The following is a 20,817-nucleotide window of genomic DNA, read 5'->3' as shown; positions in this document are numbered from 1 at the left end:
GGACCTGCCCGAAGGTTAAGACTTACTGGGAAATGATCTATAATGAAATTAAGAAAATCCTTAAGTGGACATTTGTTAAGAAACCGGAGGCCTTTCTTTTGGGCATGGTCGGCCAAATGATTCCAAAGAAAGATAGAACCTTTTTTATGTATGCAACCACAGCAGCAAGAATTCTTCTGGCAAAGTATTGGAAGACTAAAGAACTACCTACTCTGGAAGAATGGCAGACCAAGGTGATTGAATTCATGGGACTGGCAGAGATGACCGGCAGAATTCGTGACCAGAGGAGAGAGACAGTGGAGGAGGACTGGAAAAAATTTAAAGTTTATCTTAAAAATTGTTGTAAAATTGTGGAATGTTGAGATGTCGAGGGATATGATCTAGAGAATTACAGCTGTTAAAATTGAAATTAAGAAAATTCTTAAAGGGAATTAAATACAAAATTGAATGATGGATTGCTAGAAAAAAAGGATCTTAAAATAAGAATGCAGTGAAGGAGAGGTATGGGGAAGTCGTGTTTTGTTTGTTTGTATTTTGTTTATGTTTATGTTTATGTTAATGTTGTAAAATCAATAAAAATTATTATAAAAAAAAAAAGAACGGACCTCCAGAATGAATTACGTACTTAACCAGAGGTACCACTGTACTGTATACAGGTACCCGGAGGGCTGCATTGGGACCCCAGGTGTGACGCTTTCCACCCTTCTCTTTAAGAAACATTTTAAAAATTCACCTTTTCCCTCTTGTCTCCTATCTCAGCTCCTCCACGTCTTTAGGATGCCGGAAGGTCCAGAATTGTTCCTAAACAGCCGGTACATCAACGAGGAGTGCGGGGGTCTCATTTTCTCGGGTAAAGTGGAGAAGTCGGAAGTGAGCAAGAACCCGGAGGTGCCCTTTGAGAGCGACAGGTACCTGATCTCGGCCGTGTCGAGGGGCAAGGAGCTGAGGCTCACCCTCACGCCGCTCAAACAGGAGGGCCCGGCTCCTTCCAAAAGGCGGTTCTCTGCAGCCCGAGGGAAGCAGGCAGCTCAAGAGCCAATGGATATCATCTTCCGTTTTGGTATGTCTGGCAACTTCAAATTTGTCCCCGTGTCCGAGATGCCAAAGCATGCGCACCTGCGCTTCTACACCCGAGGAAGCCCACCCCGCGCCCTCTGCTTCGTGGACTTCCGCCGATTTGGCCGATGGGAGGTGAGCAGTTCCTGGCAGGTGGACCGAGGGCCCTGTGTGATGCTGGAGTATGAGAAGTTCAGGTGAGGATCGCCTATAGCGGCTGCCCCAAGGCGCTTTGCCGCCTGAGGCAGAGCAGCAACTCGTGTCCCCCCCCCCCCCAGTGGCATAATATCTGCGGCTGGTAAAGTTGTTTTGGCTCCTCAATTTGGGTGAATTTCCCACCTCCTCTGCTGCCCCTTTCGTCACATCCACCCTCATTCATTCATTTATTTTTTAATTTATTTTTTTATTGACTTAAGAAAATTATTGGTGGTTCAGTGGTAAAAGTCTCGCCTGCCCCCCTCATTCATTTATGAAAGCAGCTGGCTTCCTCCTGACATCTTGGGAAAAGAAAAGACCCTTCAAAAATGGGAGGTGGCCTTGTTCTGACTTTATTTATTTATACTCCACCTTTTCCCCAACGTGGGACGCGGGTGGCGCTGTGGGTAAAACCTCAGTGCCTAGGACTTGCCGATCGGATGGTCGGTGGTTCGAATCCCCGCGGCGGGGTGCTCTCCCGTCGTTTGGTCCCACCGCCTGCCAACCTAGCAGTTCGAAAGCACCCCCGGGTGCAAGTAGATAAATAGGGACCACTTACCAGCGGGAAGGTAAACGGCGTTCCATGTGCTGCGCTGGCTCGCCAGATGCAGCTTGTCACGCTGGCCACGTGATCCGGAAGTGTATGCGGACAGCGCTGGCCCCCGGCCTATAGAGTGAGATGAGCGCACAACCCTAGAGTCTGGCAAGACTGGCCCGTACGGGCAGGGGTACCTTTACCTTTTACCTTTTCCCCAACAGGAACTCGAGGCAGCTTACAGATAAAATAGGAGCAGCTGAAAACTTGGGGGGGGGGGGACCCATAGTTATAAAAAAACAACCCAATGAAATAGTAATAGAATTAAAATACTGTATATTTGTATATAGAAGATCTCTATATTTCTAGGTGGGGCCTGGATCAGATAGATTTGTTTTGATTGGTGTGGGAAACAGCAGGCTCTGACTGGGGATTGGCTGGGTAAATGAATGGCTCTCATTTAGCCCTTAGGCTTTGCTGTGAAGGCGCTTCCTTCCCAAAATGAGAATGTGGAAAATCGGCTTTACTTCATACGCTCCTCCGTGGGCCCACTGCTGCTGTCCCCGTAGCTGTTATTCTGGCCCAGGGTCACCCAGTAAGCTTCATAGCTGAGTGAGGATTTGAACCCTGCTCTCCGACACTCTAACCACTATGTCACACTGCCATTTAGTTTCCATCATGTGTTTGTGCAAAGCTTTTAAGGTAAAGGTAAAGGTACCCCTGCCCGTACGGGCCAGTCTTGCCAGACTCTAGGGTTGTGCGCCCATCTCACTCTACAGGCCGGGAGCCAGCGCTGTCCGCAGACACTTCCGGGTCATGTGGCCAGCGTGACAAGCTGCATCTGGCGAGCCAGCGCAGCACACGGAACGCCATTTACCTTCCCGCTGGTAAGCGGTCCCTATTTATCTACTTGCACCCGGGGGTGCTTTCGAACTGCTAGGTTGGCAGGCGCTGGGACCGAACGACGGGAGCGCACCCCGCCGCGGGGATTTGAACCGCCGACCTTTCGATCGGCAAGTCCTAGGCACTGAGGCTTTTACCCACAGCGCCACCCGCGTCCCATAGTGCGAAGCTTTAGACTCCTGTTAAGCCCAGGGCTTGGGGAGCCTCACACCAAATGCAGCCCCCTCTTTACCTGGCCCTTGGGACTCTTGTCAAATCATGCCCCTCTCAGCCACATCTTTGAGACCTTTGGCCGGGCTGGAATGTGCCCTTGAACTGGGATAACGCCTCTTGCTTGTCAGGCCACTTTTGCCTCTGCCCCCAACCCCCCCGGTAGGTTGTGATGAGTGACTGTGGCCCTTCAGATAAAAAAGACAGGCGCTAAGCAGCCCTTTTAACAAGCCCTCCTCTGTTGCAGGGAAAATGTGCTGAGGAACCTCTCGGACAAGGCTTTTGACAAGCCCATCTGCGAGGCTCTGCTAAACCAGAAGTTTTTCAACGGTGTTGGCAATTATCTCCGGGCTGAGATTCTCTACAGGTGAGCAGGTGTCTGACTCTCGCTTGTGCCCGGGGAGCAGAGTCTGCCAGGCTGGGAGCATTCCTGCCCAGGTCGCTCTGGTCCTGGAAACCTCTGTAATCGTGGGCACAAGCGATGACTCCTCTTCTGTGGTGTCCTCCTCCTTGTGCAACTCCCTCCCCGTGAAGCTGCACACGACCTCTGTGCTGCAAAATTGAAGCAGATATTCTTCAACCATCAAGGCCTTTTCAGGAGCTGTCCTCAAAGGGAGAGTTTTTTGAGTTCTGATGTTGCTGTCGTGTCTTGTTTTTCACTAGCCTTTTGAAAAGTGCTTTTTTTGAAAAATTGCTGCAATTGGGGCTTACTTTAGCGGTTGTTAATTACGTTGTATTTGATATCGTGAGCTGTCTTGGGTGGGTTGTGCTCAGGTAGGTAGCATATAATGCAACATTTAACCTGTTTTTAGTTTATTAAGACTTTCCGCAAGTCTTAAATTGTTGTTAATTCTTATTGGTAACTTCATTGTTGTATTTTTCTTGTAAACTGTTTTTGAGGGTTTTTAAAAATCAAATTTTATGAAATTTGCACAGTGTCACTGAAATTTCACTGTTCCAACTCTTTGGCAGTCATTTGAAATCATTCTTGCGGCCTCTTCCAGGTTGAAAATCCCTCCCTTTGAGAAGGCACGGACTGTTCTGGAGGACCTGAAGCCCCAGGAACAGGTGAGAGGACGTGAGGAGGATCCCGCTGGATCAGACCACAGGTCCAGTCAGCACCCTGCTTCCTGACTCCAGGCTTCCTATAAGCAAGGAGGGAGTTTTCTTGCTCTGTTGCTCAGCCTTTCTCATCCCATCATGTGGAACAGGTCACTGTCCTTCCGCTTTAGGTCTTTGGGTGTCGCTGGACCACAGCTCCCATCGGATCCAGCTGCCTCAGCCAATGTATCTATGTATCTCTGAGTGAGCAGAGGCATTTCTTGCGAAGAGCATTCACAAGCCATCACACCGATGGAGCTGGGCCTCCAGCAAAGCTGATGACATGAGCCTTCTGCTTCCTGTCTGCCCTGCTGAGGCCGCCTAGGGGGATGCCTGGCTCCAGGGGAGAGCTGAGGGGAGAGGAAGCTTGATGGTGTCAATGGAGGGAGCCCTGCTTCCCAGTACTCCCACTGAGTTTTATTTTTTAGCACATTAGTCTTTGGGTGTATGTGTGAGAGAACCTGGAGGAAGGAGGAAGGCTGAATGGGAAGCACCTGAGCTGGGTCCTCTTTTGCTCGGCCTTCCTTGACTGCTGGCCTTCCCCTTGCAGGCACCTGGACTAACCTCTAGGAAAAAGGTGAAGCCGAAACAGGAGAACCCCGACCTGCTGGAGCTCTGTCACCTGGTGCCCATGGAGGTTGTGAATCTGGGTAAGGACCAGGTTAAGGACAACCCAAAATGCTTCCCCTCCATATTCTGTGTATCATTCAAGAGCTGCAAAAGTGTGTAGGTTTGAGGGGGATGGATGGGTGGATTTTTATTTCATAAAATGTATACACACTGCTTGATTTTTTTTAAAAGCATCTAAGTGGATTTGCAGGGTTGGAGTGAAATTCGAGGAGGGGTGCAGGCAAACCTTGCTGCCCTTCAACTTGTTGCTTCTCCTCCCAAGTAAATAGGTACAGTGGTACCTTGACGAAAGTCCAGTCTATTATAAGTCCGTTTTGGACTAAGTCCAATTGCAACCCAGAAATGAGTGCTCCGGGTGCAACACAGAGGTGATATTTGGAGGATTTGTTTTTGCGTTTTGGTATGCCTGGCTTTTTCGGTTTTTTGACTGTGACTGTGGCTTGTGACTTGTTTTTGTGACTGTGTGGAACCCAGTTCAGCTACTGGTTGATTGTGTGACTGCAGAAATGGATAAAAGCCCCACATCCAAACAATGACTATCATCAGTGGACGTAAGAAAAAAATTAAATGTTAATTTTTTCCATCTACAAATGCTGTGTTATTTATTTTATAGTACATTGATTATTGCCTTCATTTTATGGATCAATGGTCTTGTTAGACAGTAAAATTTGTGTTAAATTGCTGTTTAATGGGGTGTTTTTCATTGTCTAGAACGGATCAATCCATTTTCAATTACTTTCTATGGGAAAGCACACCTTGTTTTAAGTCCGCTTTGTTTAAAGACCGGGCTTCCGGAACGGATTACGGTCTTAAATCAAGGTACCACTGTACAGGGTTACCATGTACAGCTTGATAGGGATGCAGTCCTGCACTCACATTTCTCCTTGCCTTCTTCCCAATAGGTGGCAAAGGTTATGATCCCGTTAGGACGTCTGATTACACCATGTTCCTGGAGTGGACTCAGTGCTATTTCGTCCCAGGCATGCAGACCCTGCGCGATGCCAACGGCAGGACCGTCTGGTTCCAGGTAGGAGCCTGAGGGAAGGACACCAGTTGCTTTCCTGGGGGTGGGGTGCTGCAGGGTGCTGGCCCCTCTTCCTTCAAGGTTGGAGAACATGTGGCCCTTTGTGAGCATTTCAAAATGTCATGGTCTGTAAATCTTGGCATCTGGATGACAGCGTGAAATAACCTGTAGGTTAAACCACAGAGCCTAGGACTTGCCGATCAGAAGGTCGGCGGTTTGAATCTCCGCGACGGGGTGAGATCCCATTGCTCGGTCCCTGCTCCTGCCAACCTAGCAGTTCAAAAGCACATCAAAGTGCAAGTAGATAAATAGGTACTGCTCTGGCAGGAAGGTAAACGGCATTTCCATGCGCTGCTCTGGTTTGCCAGAAGCGGCTTAGTCATGCTGGCCCCATGACCCAGAATCTGTATTCCGGCTCCCTCGGCCAATAAAGCGAGATGAGCGCCACAACCCCAGAGTCGGCCATGACTGGACCTAATGGTCAGGGGTCCTTTTACCTTCACTTAGTTGTTTGTGTCTAATGTTCCCAGCACCAAAACTCAAGATGATGTTTTTGTTTTTTGTACTGATTGCATTCTGGGCCCTCTTCTTTCCTTGCAGGGCAATCCTGGACCGATGGCCCCAAAAGGTGAGTATTGGGGGCTCCTTGGATTGCCTGTCAGTGATTTCTCCTGGATACCAATACACTGGGTTGCGAAGGGAGCAAATAGTTTTTGATCCAGCCTCTCACAGGGCTTGTTAAGTAAAGATTTAGGCTTTTAAACAGGGAGACTCCTTGCTCTTCCTTGAGGACGTCTTTCATCTTAATATACCCTGATGTGCCTCCAAAACAAGGCCAACTTCTACAGTGCTTGATTGGGAGATGTAGGTTGGTTGCTCAAAGGCAAAAGGTGGTAGGTTGTGGAGGTGCTACTCAGAGTAGGCGCTTTGCTGTTAATATTTATTTGTTGTATTGATATCCCACCTTCTCCATGCAGCTCAAGGTGACTTACACGGCTCCCCCCCCCTCAATCTAAATTAATCCCTACAACCCTGTGAAGTAGCTTAGGCTGGAAGTGAATGACTGGCCCAACGATCATCCAGTGAGTTTCATGACGAAGTGGTGGATTCGAACTCTGGTCTCCCAAGCCCTAGTGTGACGCTCTAACCAACTACACCACCACTGGTGTAACATAGGCATGACTAACATAGGGCTGTTAAGTTTTTATGGGTCTATTCTTTACTTAGTTGACTACACACCCCAAACTGCACTGAGGATCTTTAAAAGGTCAATCCTTTATTAGGCATAGCAAACCACACATTATCAAACAAACACCGTATACAAATTGTGCAAAATACGAATTCAGCATAACAGGGTTTGTCCCAGTCAGATCTTTAACTCCAGAGAAAATCAATTTGCATAAATAATACAATATAACACTACCACATCACCGATCAATTAAGAACCACTACATCTCTTTATAATGGCCCAGTCTTTCTACATGGACAGCACTCAAAAATTCAGCCAATATTAAAGTAATTTGATCATTCCTGTCCGAGAGCAGGTACTGAACCATTGGTGGCATAGAATTGAGCCTGTTAAGTTGTAAGGCCTCTAATAATTGTCTTCTGGCATAAATGCCAAAATCGCAAGAAAATAAAATATGCTCCAAAGTATCAGGTTCCTGTTTACTACATTTGCAGAGGCGCTCTGATTCTGGGAGAGCTAAATATCTTCCCACTGAGGATCTTTGGAAGAACCATAGCTGAGTTGCAGAGTCCTTAATTTGAATGCAGAAGGTCACAGGTTCAATCCCAGGTCTCTCTAGGTAGAAGGATCAGATATGCATAGACTCATCTCTGTGCTTAAGACACCAGAGAGCCGCTACCAGTCGGCAAATGAGGCAGCTTCCTCTTCTCTTCTATGATTTTGGACGCAACAGAGACATTTTAAGATAACGCTGGCAAAACTGGGACTGGACCTTTTGTTTTGTTTTGCAGGAGGAAAGCCACGCAAGAGACAGTTGAAAGTAAAACCTGATCCTGATACCCCAAGCTCCAAGGTAAGGCAGCTCTTTTTTAAAAAAAAATATAGAATTTTTAAATTGATTTTCCAATATCGTTCCAATAACAGCCTCATTATAACGATGCCAAATTTATCCAATTAACACAATTATTAAAACCAATTATTTATATACTGAATTATATGATTCTGTTAAAGTGACTTCCTCACATGTTAATTTTGATGGGTTCTTCTTTGCTTTCTTTAAAATTTTCTGCGTTCCAAAATCTTAATAATTTCAGTTACATTCCCTTCAAGATAGTAGTCCCTTATACAACAACTACAGTCTTTTGGTTTCAATTGGTGTTAATATATTAAGTAACATAAAGTTTCAAGTGAGGTACTCAGGCTGTAATTGTTGTTTTTTCCTGCATGTAGTAATTTTCCCATGATATTGTCCTAACCATATATAATGTTGTGCCCTTCAATCTTCCAACTGTTGATATTTCCCATCATGACTTTGGGGAAGCAGTTGTCTCACAGTTTTCCAAAAGCCTCTGTGTCACTTTGTCCTGTGGTTCAGGAGCTTGTTAGAGACCCCTCTGTTCTAACAAATAAACTGTCCTCGCCATTTTTTTCCAGCCTAGGAAGAGCGCTCTGATTCCAAACTGCAAATGATTAATAGGAAAACCTCTGACCTTGCAGCTGTCAGACTCCTTTCCTCCTTTCAGCTGAAAAAAATATAGTCCATTATCTTTCCAGTTAGATTACATTCCAAATTGTCGCAGTTTCCTCATTCCTTTGAAAATAGCAGAGCACGGGGGTGGTTTCGTTCTGTATTCCAAAATAGTCCTTTCAAAGGGTGAAACTTCCCCCTCTTTCTCTCTCTCTCCATTCCATTCCTCTCACACATGCAGTTCCAGTTTGATGTTAAATTTCATGTTATTAATCCAGTTTCTCCCAACCTCACTTTTTATAGTGCCTTTGCCTGCCCTCACATTCCATAGGGAAGCAAGGGAGGAATTCAAAGAATGAGTTCCCCCCATCGTTCTTTACCTCCGTCTGTCTCTGTGATTCCTGCATTGTGGGGTTTGAGACCTTCAGCCTCTACAATTCCATTATTCTATCTCACAGGTGCACACTTGAATTGCGGAGGTGAAATCCAGCTCTGTTTTGTCTCTCCTAGGTCACAAAACTGGAGCCTGTGGCCAGTATTCCTCAGAAAGATGTTGTGGGAACAAGGAAATCTGGAAGGAAGAAAGGGAACAGAATTGCCCCCCAAACAGAGGACCACACTATGGCTAAGGAAGCCAAGCTACCAAACACCAGAACTCGGAGGAAGGGTTCTGCCTTGCAGCAATCTCCAGCACCAGATAACACAGCGGCTGTGGCTGAATCCCAGAAGAGGCGTGCATCAACCCGGAAAACCAGGGGTAAGAAGAGATGCGATCTGGCTTCAGAGTGCCTTAGGTGGCTTTATAGAGCAAATGAGACTCAACCACTGCAGGAATGGGGAACCTGCGGCAGAGATCTGGGGGTACCATCCATGGGGGGCACTAAGACGAAAGAGGTGGAAGGGGGCACAGAAGGTGGGAATGATTATTGGATTTTGAAAAGCTGCTACCACTGGATCAAATTCATCAGTTTTGCTGAATTAAATAATTTATATTGGATTTTAAAGAAACGTGCAACTAATGGTTACCAAGTTGAACTGTACTGTGTTATCATCTTCCTTAGTAGGTTGGGCAAACCACTCTTCTGAATAATGCTTCTTATAGGGTTGGGGTGCAGCACTGGGATGGTTCAATGGAACTGGGTGGGCCGGTGGTGTGTGTTGGGATACTGCCAGGGAGACAGTCATCTCCAGACGATCCATCGGTCTACCGTAGAACAGCATCAGTCAGTTAGCAACACGAGCCTCAGACACATTCCAGGGCTCGTGCACGCCCTTTTCAGCAGACTCCACAACAGAAGGTGCACCCAGAAGAGCATATTTACAACTTTATTCAGCGTTGGTCAGAACAAAGGAAAAACATGACTGCCTGCCTTCGTGTCGAGGCAACAGAACGAAAACGAAAGCTATATACAAAAAGGAAACTTCCTGTGAGCAGGAAGTACGCAGGCTTGTGACACACAACAGCCTGCTCCCTTTTTAAGGAGGAACGGAAATATCCTAACAGTGTGTAGCCCCCAAAGGCTTGGTAACCACTGGCCTAGACCTTGCTGGATGCCAAAGACCATCATTCCTGACCATTTGCAATGTGTGATGGGAACTGGGCAGCGCAGAGTTGGAACTATGGAACTCACTCCCACAGGAGGCAGTGATGGGCACCGACCTAGATGGCGGCTTTAAAAGAGGATTGGACAAATTCATAGAGGAGAATTTGTGCATGATGGCTCTGCTCTGCCTCCATGGCCAGAGGCAGCAATGCTTCTGAATACCAGTTGCTGGAAACCACAAGAAGGGCTCTTGTGCTCTACTTGTGGGTTTCCCATTGGGGCTTCTGGTTAGCCACTGTGAGTCCAGGATGCTGGACTAGGTGGGCCATTTGCCTGATCCAACAGGGGGGTTCTTAAGTTTGTATGGGACTGTTGGTTCCCACTCCCTAAATGCCCCCATGTCTGGCCTGTAAGCCATCTAACTAACTGCTATTCCTTTTCAGGTACTGCTGCTGTTTCCACAAGACCCAGGCAGGTGAAGGCACAGTAACATTCCTGATGCAGAAGAGCCTTCTCCCCTTCTGAGCCATGTGCTGCTGAGGCAAAAGGGGGTATAAACTCCTGGACGATGCTCACATAGCTGCCTTATGTTGGTTTCTGGATCCTGCCCTGGCAACAGGCAACACTGTGGGAATTGTCTGCTTTGTCACCTACGTGCTTTTTGAAGTCCTGCTAGGAACATATAGCAGAGCAGCTACTATGAGGCCTTTTATACACTGATTTGCTTTCTGGAAATGTCGCTGTAGATTCAGGCCACGGTCTCAGCCCCGATTCCAAACAGCGAGTAGGCTTCGCGTATGCCACCGCTGGAGGAGATCTTTCTGCTCTGGGTGTCGAGGCCTGTGTTAAAGAGAGGGTTCTCTTGATGCAATGGAACTTCTCTTTGCGACCATAATCCATTCTGGAGGTCCGTCCAGAGTTTGAAACAGGTCACTGGGAGAGGCGCTGTTGTGCGCAGGCGGCAATTGCCCGCTTCTGCGCATGCACGAACGGCAATTGTCACTCTTGCACATGTGTGAACGACGGCAAACCCGTCAGATACTTCTGGGTTTGCCGCTCCAGCACATGCGCAAACGGCGGCAAACCCACCGGTTACTTCCGGGTTTGCAGCGGTCGCGACTTGGAATGACTGTGAGATGAGGCAGTGGTAAGTTGAGGTTTGACTGTATATTCACAACAGAGGAATGACATAGCTCAGCCTCCTCCAATCTGGGAGCTGTTGCAGGGGCTTCTGGCAAGGGAAATCTAGCGCAACTCATCAGCAGATAGCTTTCGCTTGGTTTTGGGTATAATTGCACTGTTGTATAATCCACAAGAAGAATCCACAACCTGATGGCATTACCTCCAGCTCCTCCAAGACCTGGACTCTGGGCGCTGCAATTTAGGTGTAATGCGTTTTGCCGTTTCTTCCTGAAAAGAGATGTCAGAGGTTCTACCTTCTGAACAGGGTGAGGGCCCAGTATACACCTGTGCATTTAAGGTGCAGGTTGTTCAATGCAACCAGCAGGGGACTGCAGCGGGAATCAAGTTTAAGCCGTTCCAGTTTCCCCCAGAGCAAATGACACCTTCATACTATTTGCATTAAAAACAGCACCACTGACAGACACATTTAACATCATGTCTAGATTGGCCTTTGGATCAGGAACACAAGAGCAGAGCTCAGCTGCTGAAACAGTTGCAGTATTTCCTTCTCTGCCTTATTTCCGACAGGAATCTTCTCCTGGGCCCAAGGAGTGGGATTCGATCCACTGCTACATAACCTCCTAGATTTGAAAGAGACGTGCATTTTAAGTTACTCAGTCAAATACTTTCTACCCTTGGTTATTATATTCTTGGTGATTATATTTCTATCTCTCCTTTGATTATATTCTTACGGTGCTTTTTGGTGCAAATAAAGATTTTTTTTCTAGAAATGATGGTGTTGTAGGGTGTGGTGTTATGACGAGACAATTGTCAAGAAAAAGTCCTAAGTTCTTGTGCCCCACTCTGCTCATTGATTCCAGAGCCTAGGACTTGCGAATCAGAAGGTCGGCGGTTCGAATCCCCGCGACGGGGTGAGCTCCCGTTGCTCAGTCCCTGCTCCTGCCAACCTAGCAGTTCGAAAGCACGTCAAAGTGCAAGTAGATAAGTAGGTACCACTGCAGTGGGAAGGTAAATGGTGTTTCCGTGCACTGCTCGAGTTCACCAGAAGCGGCTTAGTCACGCTGGCCGCATGACCTGGAAGCTGTATGCCGGCTCCCTCAGCCAGTAAAGCGAGATGAGCACTGCAACCCCAGAGTTGGCCATGACTGGATCTTATGGTCAGGGGTCCCTTTACCTTTATCCCCTTTAAAAAGGTTTGAGCAGAAACAGGATGATTCACAGCCGATAAGCAAAAGCTTCCGACTTCCCAGTTGTTTATCAATAGTAACACAGAAGCTGCCCACTCTGCCACAAAGTCAATTAAGCTGTAAGAATCCCAGGTGTAGATTTCATAGAATCGTAGAACTGTAGTGTTAGAAGGGGATCCGAGGGTCATCTAGTCAAATCCCCTGCAGTGCAGGAATCACAGCTACGATTTAGACTTGGAATAGGTAGGTCATCCCAGGAAATAGAAGTTCATCGGTTAAAGTAGGCCACTGGTGCTATCCCATTTTGCACTGGTGGCATCGCACAACAGCTGTTTTACACTTGCACTTGGCAGACCTTAGTGCTCTATTTAAAAGAAATAAGAATGCCGCAGATGTGCTCGCTTCAGCAGCACATATACTAAAATTGGAACGATACAGAGAAGATTAGCATGGCCCCTAAAGGAGTGGCAGGTGAAGATGATGGACTTTGCTGAATTGGCCAAACTGACCTGCAGGATCCGAGACCAGGACGATCAAAAATTCCAAAGAGACGGGAGTAAATTTATTTATGATAATTGTAAAAATTTGAAGACACTAGCAGGATTGAAGTAAATCCTACAATGTAGACATATAGTAGATTGCATGATTGGATTTGATATGGGATACCGGTTGAAGGGAAGGAGGGAATTTGTAAGCTCGGCAGAGCAAAAAGGGTTTTTATGTTGATCAATGTATTGTTGAAAGCTGTTTAAAGGAAAATAATAAAAAAATATTTAAAAGAAGAAGAAGAAGAATAATGGTGTGGATCTTTCAAGTCCATCTGTGTCTGCTACAGCCTCAGGCCCTTGCCCAGAGGAAGTCAAGGAGCCAGTCTGCAAGCTTGCAGTTTGTGCTCCAGAAGATCAGCTGCTACCTGGTTGTTTCAAAGTCAGCAGGACAGTTTCACAGCCGATAAGCAAAAGCTTCCGACTTCCCAGTTGTTTATCAATAGTAACACAGAAGCTGCCCACTCTGCCACAAAGTCAATTAAGCTGTAAGAATCCCAGGTGTAGATTTCATAGAATCGTAGAACTGTAGTGTTAGAAGGGGATCCGAGGGTCATCTAGTCAAATCCCCTGCAGTGCAGGAATCACAGCTACGATTTAGACTTGGAATAGGTAGGTCATCCCAGGAAATAGAAGTTCATCGGTTAAAGTAGGCCACTGGTGCTATCCCATTTTGCACTGGTGGCATCGCACAACAGCTGTTTTACACTTGCACTTGGCAGACCTTAGTGCTCTATTTAAAAGAAATAAGAATGCCGCAGATGTGCTCGCTTCAGCAGCACATATACTAAAATTGGAACGATACAGAGAAGATTAGCATGGCCCCTAAAGGAGTGGCAGGTGAAGATGATGGACTTTGCTGAATTGGCCAAACTGACCTGCAGGATCCGAGACCAGGACGATCAAAAATTCCAAAGAGACGGGAGTAAATTTATTTATGATAATTGTAAAAATTTGAAGACACTAGCAGGATTGAAGTAAATCCTACAATGTAGACATATAGTAGATTGCATGATTGGATTTGATATGGGATACCGGTTGAAGGGAAGGAGGGAATTTGTAAGCTCGGCAGAGCAAAAAGGGTTTTTATGTTGATCAATGTATTGTTGAAAGCTGTTTAAAGGAAAATAATAAAAAAATATTTAAAAGAAGAAGAAGAAGAATAATGGTGTGGATCTTTCAAGTCCATCTGTGTCTGCTACAGCCTCAGGCCCTTGCCCAGAGGAAGTCAAGGAGCCAGTCTGCAAGCTTGCAGTTTGTGCTCCAGAAGATCAGCTGCTACCTGGTTGTTTCAAAGTCAGCAGGACAGTTTGTATTTGGAAAGGTGTAAAGGAGAGGCGCAGGCCACGCTCCTCCAGTGGCAGGCACTTGCTTGGATCAGGCCGCTCTAGGAGGTCGCACCTAAGAAAGGAGAAGAGTGAAACTCTTTGAGCACAGTCCGGACAACCCATTCACTGGGCACTCATCCTGATTTGGAAGGCGAGATGAGATCGGCTACTCACTAAGATTTGTTTGCTGGGAGGTTAGACAGCATTGTGACCAATTAGTATTATCTCACACTTTCCAGTATGCTTCCCCTCTGCTTTCTTTATTACGGTGGTACCTTGGGTTACAGATGCTTCAGGTTACAGACTCTGCTAACCCAGAAATAGTACCTTGAGTTAAGAACTTTGCATTAGGATGAGAACAGAAATTGCATGGCGGCGGCAGTGGGAGGTCCCATTAGCTAAAGTGGTACCTCAGGTTAAGAACAGTTTCAGGTTAAGAACAGACCTCCAGAATGAGTTATGTTCTTACCCCGAGGTACCACTGTACAAAAAACAATCCAAATTTTTTTGGGGGGGGAAGTGCATTTATTTGTCAGGGGTGCCAAATAAACTTTAACGGGATGCCAGGATGTGATTGAACTTCACCTGAAAACAGCAGCAGCCTGGAAGTGCCTCAAACCACTTGTGGTGTTTACATTTACACACTTACATGACGGCCTCTTGGACTGGGAGACACGTCTGGAGCCAGGTGACCACAGTACTGCCGTGAGACTCGTACAGCCTGATCACCAGCACGCCTGGCTTGTCCTCAGCCTGAAAGGAGGGAAGGAAACACACAAGCATCCCATAATCAGCACATAGTCAGCGCAATGCTCTGTGCAACCACCCATCTCTCCTTGTGGTCCATTGGTTATGGCTGACCATTTACTGTATTTGTATCCCACCTTTCTTCCATCACAAAAGCCAAGGGCAAGGGTGGCAAGGGGGCTGGCAGGTGGGGCACTGCTTGGAGAAATTCCCAAGGGCCAGAGATATTTTTTTCTTCTTTTGTCCCCCCCTTCTTTCTTTTTTTATTGGTTTCCACATACAGTAGTGCCTCGCAAGACGAAAATAATCCGTTCCGCGAGTCTCTTCGTCTAGTGGTTTTTTCGTCTTGCGAAGCAACCCTATTAGTGGATTAGCGCTATTAGTGGTATAGAGGCTTAGCGGCTAAAAGGCTATTAGCAGCTTAGAAAAAGGGGGGGAGCGGGGAAAAAATCGCAAGACTCGCAAGACGTTTTCGTCTTGCGAAGCAAGCCCATAGGGAAATTCGTCTTGCGAAGCAGCTCAAAAACAGAAAACCCTTTCGTCTAGCGGGTTTTTCATCTTGCGAGGCATTCGTCTTGCGGGGCACCACTGTATTACATTACAATACAGATGTACCAAAGCCAACACCATTTCCTCCCCATACATTTACACTTCTATTTCAATCCATCATATTATTATTTTCTTCTTCCCACTTCCCTCCGCCCCGACTCGATTTCCTCCACATTATACAATTTACAACAACCTTTGCATTCTACAATCTTCTCAAATCATCTGTATATTCTTATCATCTTTCCTTACTAATTTTAATTCCATCCAGTACTTCACATTTTAATCCATGCATATTAGTGTATCTTTTTTTCCAGCAACATTTTACCATATATTCATCAAAACGTTTCCACTCCTTTTTAAATTTTTGATTTGACTGATTTCTTATTATAGCAGTTAATTTTGCCAAAATTAAATATTCATTTAGTTTACAAATCCATTCCTCCTTTGTGGGTATAGTTTGTGACTTCTACCTAGCAGCAATCACTATTCTAGCAGCTGTACTTGCACATAGAAAAATTCTCCCTCCCCCCATGGTATCTCTTCATCTATCAATCCAAGGAGATATGACTCTGGTTTCTTTGTTATTGATATTTCCAAGGGCCAGAGAGATTTGAAGGGCCACATTTTGCTCTCAGGCCTGTGGCTCCCCACCCCTGGCATACTGCAACGGAGGGCACCTGGGCAATGCCCAGCTCTGCCTACCATCTCATGCTGTGCTCATCATTAGAAGAGTCCTGCTGGATTAGACCAAGGGCTCATCTAGGGCTCAACCCAATGTCCCTTGTGGGAAACCAGTAAACAGGTCCCAAGCACAAGAATTCTCACTTCTTGTTTCCAGCAGCTGGTATACAGAAGCACTGCTGCCTGTGATCATGGAGTTAGAACTGAGCTTCCCTTGTGACTAGCAGCCATCGAGAGAAGTCACTTTGTGACTTAGGCCCCGTACCTGCTTTATTGCTTCCAGGACAACAGCTGGGGATTGCACAGAGAAGGCGCTCCAAGCTGGGTGCTGCCCTGAGACGCACGGCACCTTGTGAAGAGGGAAATTCAAGTTGTATGCCTGACGGATCACCTCCGCCTCCTGGAATGAACCTGTTCAGAAGACAGCACTTTGCCATCAGAGGCAAGAAAAGGACACTCATCCCACCACGACTGTTGAGTTGCTCCAAAAAGCTCCGCTTTTATTCTCAGACTTTCTTACCTACATGAGGCATCACTGCATATGTAAACTGATGGCTCCCAATATCTGCCGTGGCGTCAGGCGACTTTGGTGCTCTTAACCTACATGCAGATGAAAATGATATATTACTATACAAGAACATAAGAATTGGCCTGCTGGATCAAGCCAATTGCCCGTCTAGTCCAACGCCCTGTTCCCACAGTGGCCAACCAGATGCACGGAAAGGAAATCCACCAGTAAGATTTGAACACAAGAGCTCTCTCCCCTCCTGTGGTTTCCAGCAACTGATATTCAGAAGCTTTTGCTGACCATGGAGAGAGTGTAGCCATCGAGGCTAGCAGCCATCGATTGCCCTCTCCTTCATGAATTTGTCAAATCCTCTTTTTTTCAGAAAAATGACTTTTTACTGGGTTTTCTAAACAAGTATCAGAGGAATAATAAATGATACTGTCCAATCCTCTTTTAAAGCCATCTAAGTTCCATTAGTAGGACGCGGGTGGCGCTGTGGGTAAAAGCCTCAGCGCCTAGGGCTTGCCGATCGAAAGGTCGGCGGTTCGAATCCCCGCGGCGGGGTGCGCTCCCGTCGCTCGGTCCCAGCGCCTGCCAACCTAGCAGTTCGAAAGCACCCCCGGGTGCAAGTAGATAAATAGGGACCGCTTACTGGTGGGAAGGTAAACGGCGTTCCGTGTGCTGCGCTGGGTCGCCAGATGCAGCTTGTCACGCTGGCCACATGACCCGGAAGTGTCTCCGGACAGCGCTGGCCCCTGGCCTCTTAAGTGAGATGGGCGCACAACCCCAGAGTCTGGCAAGACTGGCCCGTATGGGCAGGGGTACCTTTACCTTTACCTTAAGTCCCATGGCTTAACTCTGCACTGCCTGACTAAGTTCTTTCTTTTTATCTGTTCTGAGCTTTGCACGGGACACTTGTGTTATTGACTGTGCAGTTCTATCAACATGGCCATTCCCAGTCTCACTTCTGTCACTCCATTCCTGACGTAGCCAAACAGGCAAACATTAGATGTGCACTGAGCCCAGATACACAAGGCATCTGCAAGCTCCCTTCTAAAGCGCCAGGAAAACACAGCAAAATTCTGGAATACCAAAGACCTCAAGCCATCCCGCCAGAAATCTTTTCCCGCCTGCCTGCCAAAACTCACAGGGAAAGGCTCATCACGTTGCCCCGGACGGAGCAGCCATATTTGGAGTCGTTCAGCAGAGCCACCCCAAAGCCATGCTCAGACAGGTCCATCCACTTGTGGCTCCACACCTTGGAAAAAGAATAACCAAGCGGATATTAGGATAAGCATCACCATCCACGGCAGATGTAAGCGGACTTCAGGCTTGCAGGGTCTCCTGTGTTTTTTAAACTAGAATTTCTAAGGTATAATAACCACAACTATGTTTTTTTAATATATAAAAAAAGCACTGGAGAGGGTGGACATGCACACACATAATTAAGGAACAAGGTGCCTCTGAGCATATGCTCAGCCCAGGGATTGTGTTTTCAGTGCCAGGCCTGCGTTCACAGTCCTTTCGCCCAGTTCAAGGGTCTTCCAAAGCCCTGAACAACTTAGCTCCAGGTAACTCAGGGATTGCCTGAACCCTTCTATCCCAGTTTGATCACAGAGTTCACCTGCAAGAGCGTCGTTGCTCGTTCTCTGCAGAACTCATTTGGCAACAGCAGGAAACAGAGCCTTTGGTGCCATTGGCCTGGTCCTGTAGAACTCTTTGCCATGAGAGATTTAGCAGGTGCCTCCTGTGCCAACTTTGAAACGCCTGCTGAAAACTCTTCTGAATTTATGGAACCAAGGGGGCAGTGGCCCAAAAATATTTGGGAACCACAGGTGTAGATGGTTGAAAAACAGAAAGGTTGACAGCCACCCAGCAATACCTATCTTGGACAGGAGTCTGTGGGCAGATTCTCACCTCAAACCGAGCCCAGTCCCAAGAGGTGTTCCAGTGCGTCGGCCTCTGAAGGTGGCCAAACTGTATCTCATATGTGGCATTGGGGCTCCGGACCTTGGCAGGGAATTCCACCTTGAGGAACTTATGAGCCTCATTCCAGTCAACCTGTGGATCCAGCAAGACGTGTAGCGTATCAGAGGAGAAAAGGTGCCTTCTTCTCCACCCTGCCCCCAATCTCAGTTTATTTTAATTTTTTTAATTTATTAACATATAAAACGCATACATTCTCCAAGTTTATTTGGAGGCTCCCCTGCTCTAGGAACTTCCAGGTCACCAGGAAGTGTCATAACATCTACACAACCTACTAAAGCTGATGAGTCCTCCTTATTCCAGGCCAGTTCCAAACAGCAAAGAAAAGTGAAACCAGACTAGGGTAGAGTTTGTGGGGGTCAGGTGGGATTGCTATGAGGAATTATGAAAATATGGAGCAAGCCATTGTGTCCGCAATGAAAGCATTGCGTTGACTGGGTCTGAGTCATTGACAATAATTTCCGATTAAATCCCACAAGCCCATCTCTGCCCATCTTCTCTACTGTCCATTTTCTACGCCTAAAGCATTCTAAAACACAGACCAGGCATCCTGAGCCATAAAGATAGAAGGTAGCTTTGATGTAGCTTTGGTTAATCTTAAGATAGATCTTAAGGGCCAGGAACAGAGTTTGTGACTTCTGGGGGTACTAAATGCATTTCCTCTTGGTTCTTGTTTATTTAGCTTAACCACGTATGCATGCTTAAGCAGGAAATAGTTTCTTTGTAGTTACAGTGGTGCCTCGCAAGAGGAAATTAATTCGTTCCGCAAGTTTTTTCTTCTTGCGAGTTTTTCGTCTTGCGAAGCACGGTTTCCCATAGGAATGCATTGAAAATCAATCAATGCGTTCCTATGGAAACCGCCTTCAGACCAGGTCCGGGGACAGTCTGTCCCCCGACCTCTTCTGAAGGCTGGGGTGGGGGGACAAGGGCTTTTCTTCCCACCCCCAGCATTTTAAAAAACCCCGGGACAGCGGAGGACTTCTCTGCTGTCCCGGGGCGATTTAAAAGCCCCCGGGAAGGCAGGCAGGGGGGAGCAAAGACTTTTGCCCCCCGCCGGCCTTCAGAAGAGGTCCTGGACCTCTTCTGAAGGCCGGCGGGGGGCGAAAGTCTTTGCTCCCCCCGCCTGCCTTCAAAAGCCGTCCGGGATAGCGGAGAAACGAAGGCTGGCGGCGGGAGGAGGTCTCTCCGCCCCGCCGCCAGCCTTCGGAGGAGGTCCGAGGACAGTGGGGAAGACGCGCTGCGCTTCCCCGCTGTCCCGGAGATTTCCCTATGGGCTTTCGTCTTGCGAAGGAAGCCCATAGGGAAATTCGTTTTGCGAAGCGCCTCCAAAACGGAAAACCCTTTGGTCTAGCGGGTTTTCCGTCTTGCGAGGCGTTCGTCTTGCGGGGCACCACTGTAAAAGGATTTCTTCTGATCTGACTTTGTCCCACATGGGATTTTTTGAAATGCTCAGAGGAAATCTGATTGGTTCTTACAAACACTGTGTAAAAGGTTCTTTTGTGAATAAAACGACCTGGGCCAAGGGGGGGAACAGATTATTATTGGCCCTTCCTCCCAGAGTCTTGCTGGGCAAGCCTCGTGTGTATTTTATTAATCAGAGTCCAATCCTTCCTCGCTTTTAGAACGCAACAGAGTTCACTGAAATGACAGATTGGGGTGGGGCAAGCAAAGTTCCTAATGTGCAATGTTCAAAAGGCGTATCACAGAGCCAAGCACACTAACACTAAAATGAAGTAAAAATTTTGTCTCAAGAATCTAAGAGGAGCCTGGCTGCTGAATCAGGCCAGCATCCTGTTCTCACAGGGACCAAGCAGAAGCCCCAATGGGAAACTGGCAAGTAGGATTCGTGCCCAAGTAAGATTCTCTGCTCCTACAATTTCCAGCAACAATTTCCAGAAGCATTGCTGCTTCCCACAGTGGCTGGTAGCCTTTGATAGCCCTCTCCTCCAAGAAGCTGTCTTGTTGTTGTTTAGTCATTTAGTCGTGTCCGACTCTTCGTGACCCCATGGACCAGAGCACGCCAGGCACTCCTGTCTTCCACTGCCTCCCGGAGTTTGGTCAAACTCATGCTGGTAGCTTCGAGAACACTGTCCAACCATCTGTCCCCTTCTCCTTGTGCCCTCCATCTTTCCCAACATCAGGGTCTTTTCCATGGAGTCTTCTCTTCTCATGAGGTGGCCAGAGTATTGGAGCCTCAGCTTCAGGATCTGTCCTTCCAGTGAGCACTCAGGGCTGATTTCCTTCAGAATGGAGAGGTTTGATCTTCTTGCAGTCCATGGGACTCTCAA

At 47.1% G+C, this 20,817-nt stretch overlaps 2 protein-coding genes and 2 non-coding genes across 5 annotated transcripts in view; 3 read left to right on the top strand and 1 right to left on the bottom strand.

Annotated features, from left to right (window-relative positions):
* Window positions 1-744: 744 nt before the first annotated feature.
* Window positions 745-11,768, top strand: NEIL1 (nei like DNA glycosylase 1). Its single transcript, XM_077934450.1, has 9 exons — window positions 745-1,253; window positions 3,147-3,266; window positions 3,904-3,967; window positions 4,551-4,650; window positions 5,533-5,657; window positions 6,255-6,282; window positions 7,635-7,696; window positions 8,822-9,068; window positions 10,299-11,768. Exons 1-9 carry the CDS (start codon window positions 778-780, stop codon window positions 10,343-10,345), a joined length of 1,269 nt encoding a protein of 422 aa, XP_077790576.1. The 5' UTR covers window positions 745-777; the 3' UTR covers window positions 10,346-11,768.
* An 811-nt stretch (window positions 11,769-12,579) lies between these two features.
* Window positions 12,580-12,684, top strand: LOC144328950 (U6 spliceosomal RNA). Its single transcript, XR_013394328.1, has one exon. It is a non-coding gene; the product is annotated as a U6 spliceosomal RNA (small nuclear RNA).
* A 41-nt stretch (window positions 12,685-12,725) lies between these two features.
* The window catches only part of MAN2C1 (mannosidase alpha class 2C member 1), a 34,156-nt gene continuing 26,064 nt past the window's right edge, over window positions 12,726-20,817 (bottom strand). Inside the window, exons 21-27 of one of the 2 annotated variants that reach the window (XM_077934448.1) lie at window positions 18,461-18,604; window positions 17,692-17,801; window positions 16,556-16,635; window positions 16,301-16,446; window positions 14,708-14,811; window positions 14,001-14,131; window positions 12,726-13,068 (exon numbers count right to left, since the gene is read on the bottom strand). In XM_077934448.1, coding sequence (XP_077790574.1) covers window positions 14,002-14,131; window positions 14,708-14,811; window positions 16,301-16,446; window positions 16,556-16,635; window positions 17,692-17,801; window positions 18,461-18,604 — 714 coding nt within the window. In that variant the 3' untranslated portion in view covers window positions 12,726-13,068; window position 14,001. Of the gene's footprint in view, window positions 13,069-13,639; window positions 14,132-14,707; window positions 14,812-16,300; window positions 16,447-16,555; window positions 16,636-17,691; window positions 17,802-18,460; window positions 18,605-20,817 lie in introns of those variants that run through there. The other variant, XM_077934449.1, reaches the window with a different exon arrangement.
* On the top strand, window positions 13,494-13,598 carry LOC144328949 (U6 spliceosomal RNA). Its single transcript, XR_013394327.1, has one exon. It is a non-coding gene; the product is annotated as a U6 spliceosomal RNA (small nuclear RNA).

This window comes from Podarcis muralis, chromosome 9, assembly GCF_964188315.1.
Source record: "Podarcis muralis chromosome 9, rPodMur119.hap1.1, whole genome shotgun sequence".
NCBI classification, from domain to species: domain Eukaryota; kingdom Metazoa; phylum Chordata; class Lepidosauria; order Squamata; family Lacertidae; genus Podarcis; species Podarcis muralis.
The sequence above is the reverse complement of the archived record's forward strand: the minus strand, read 5'-3'. Positions and strand labels throughout refer to the sequence as shown.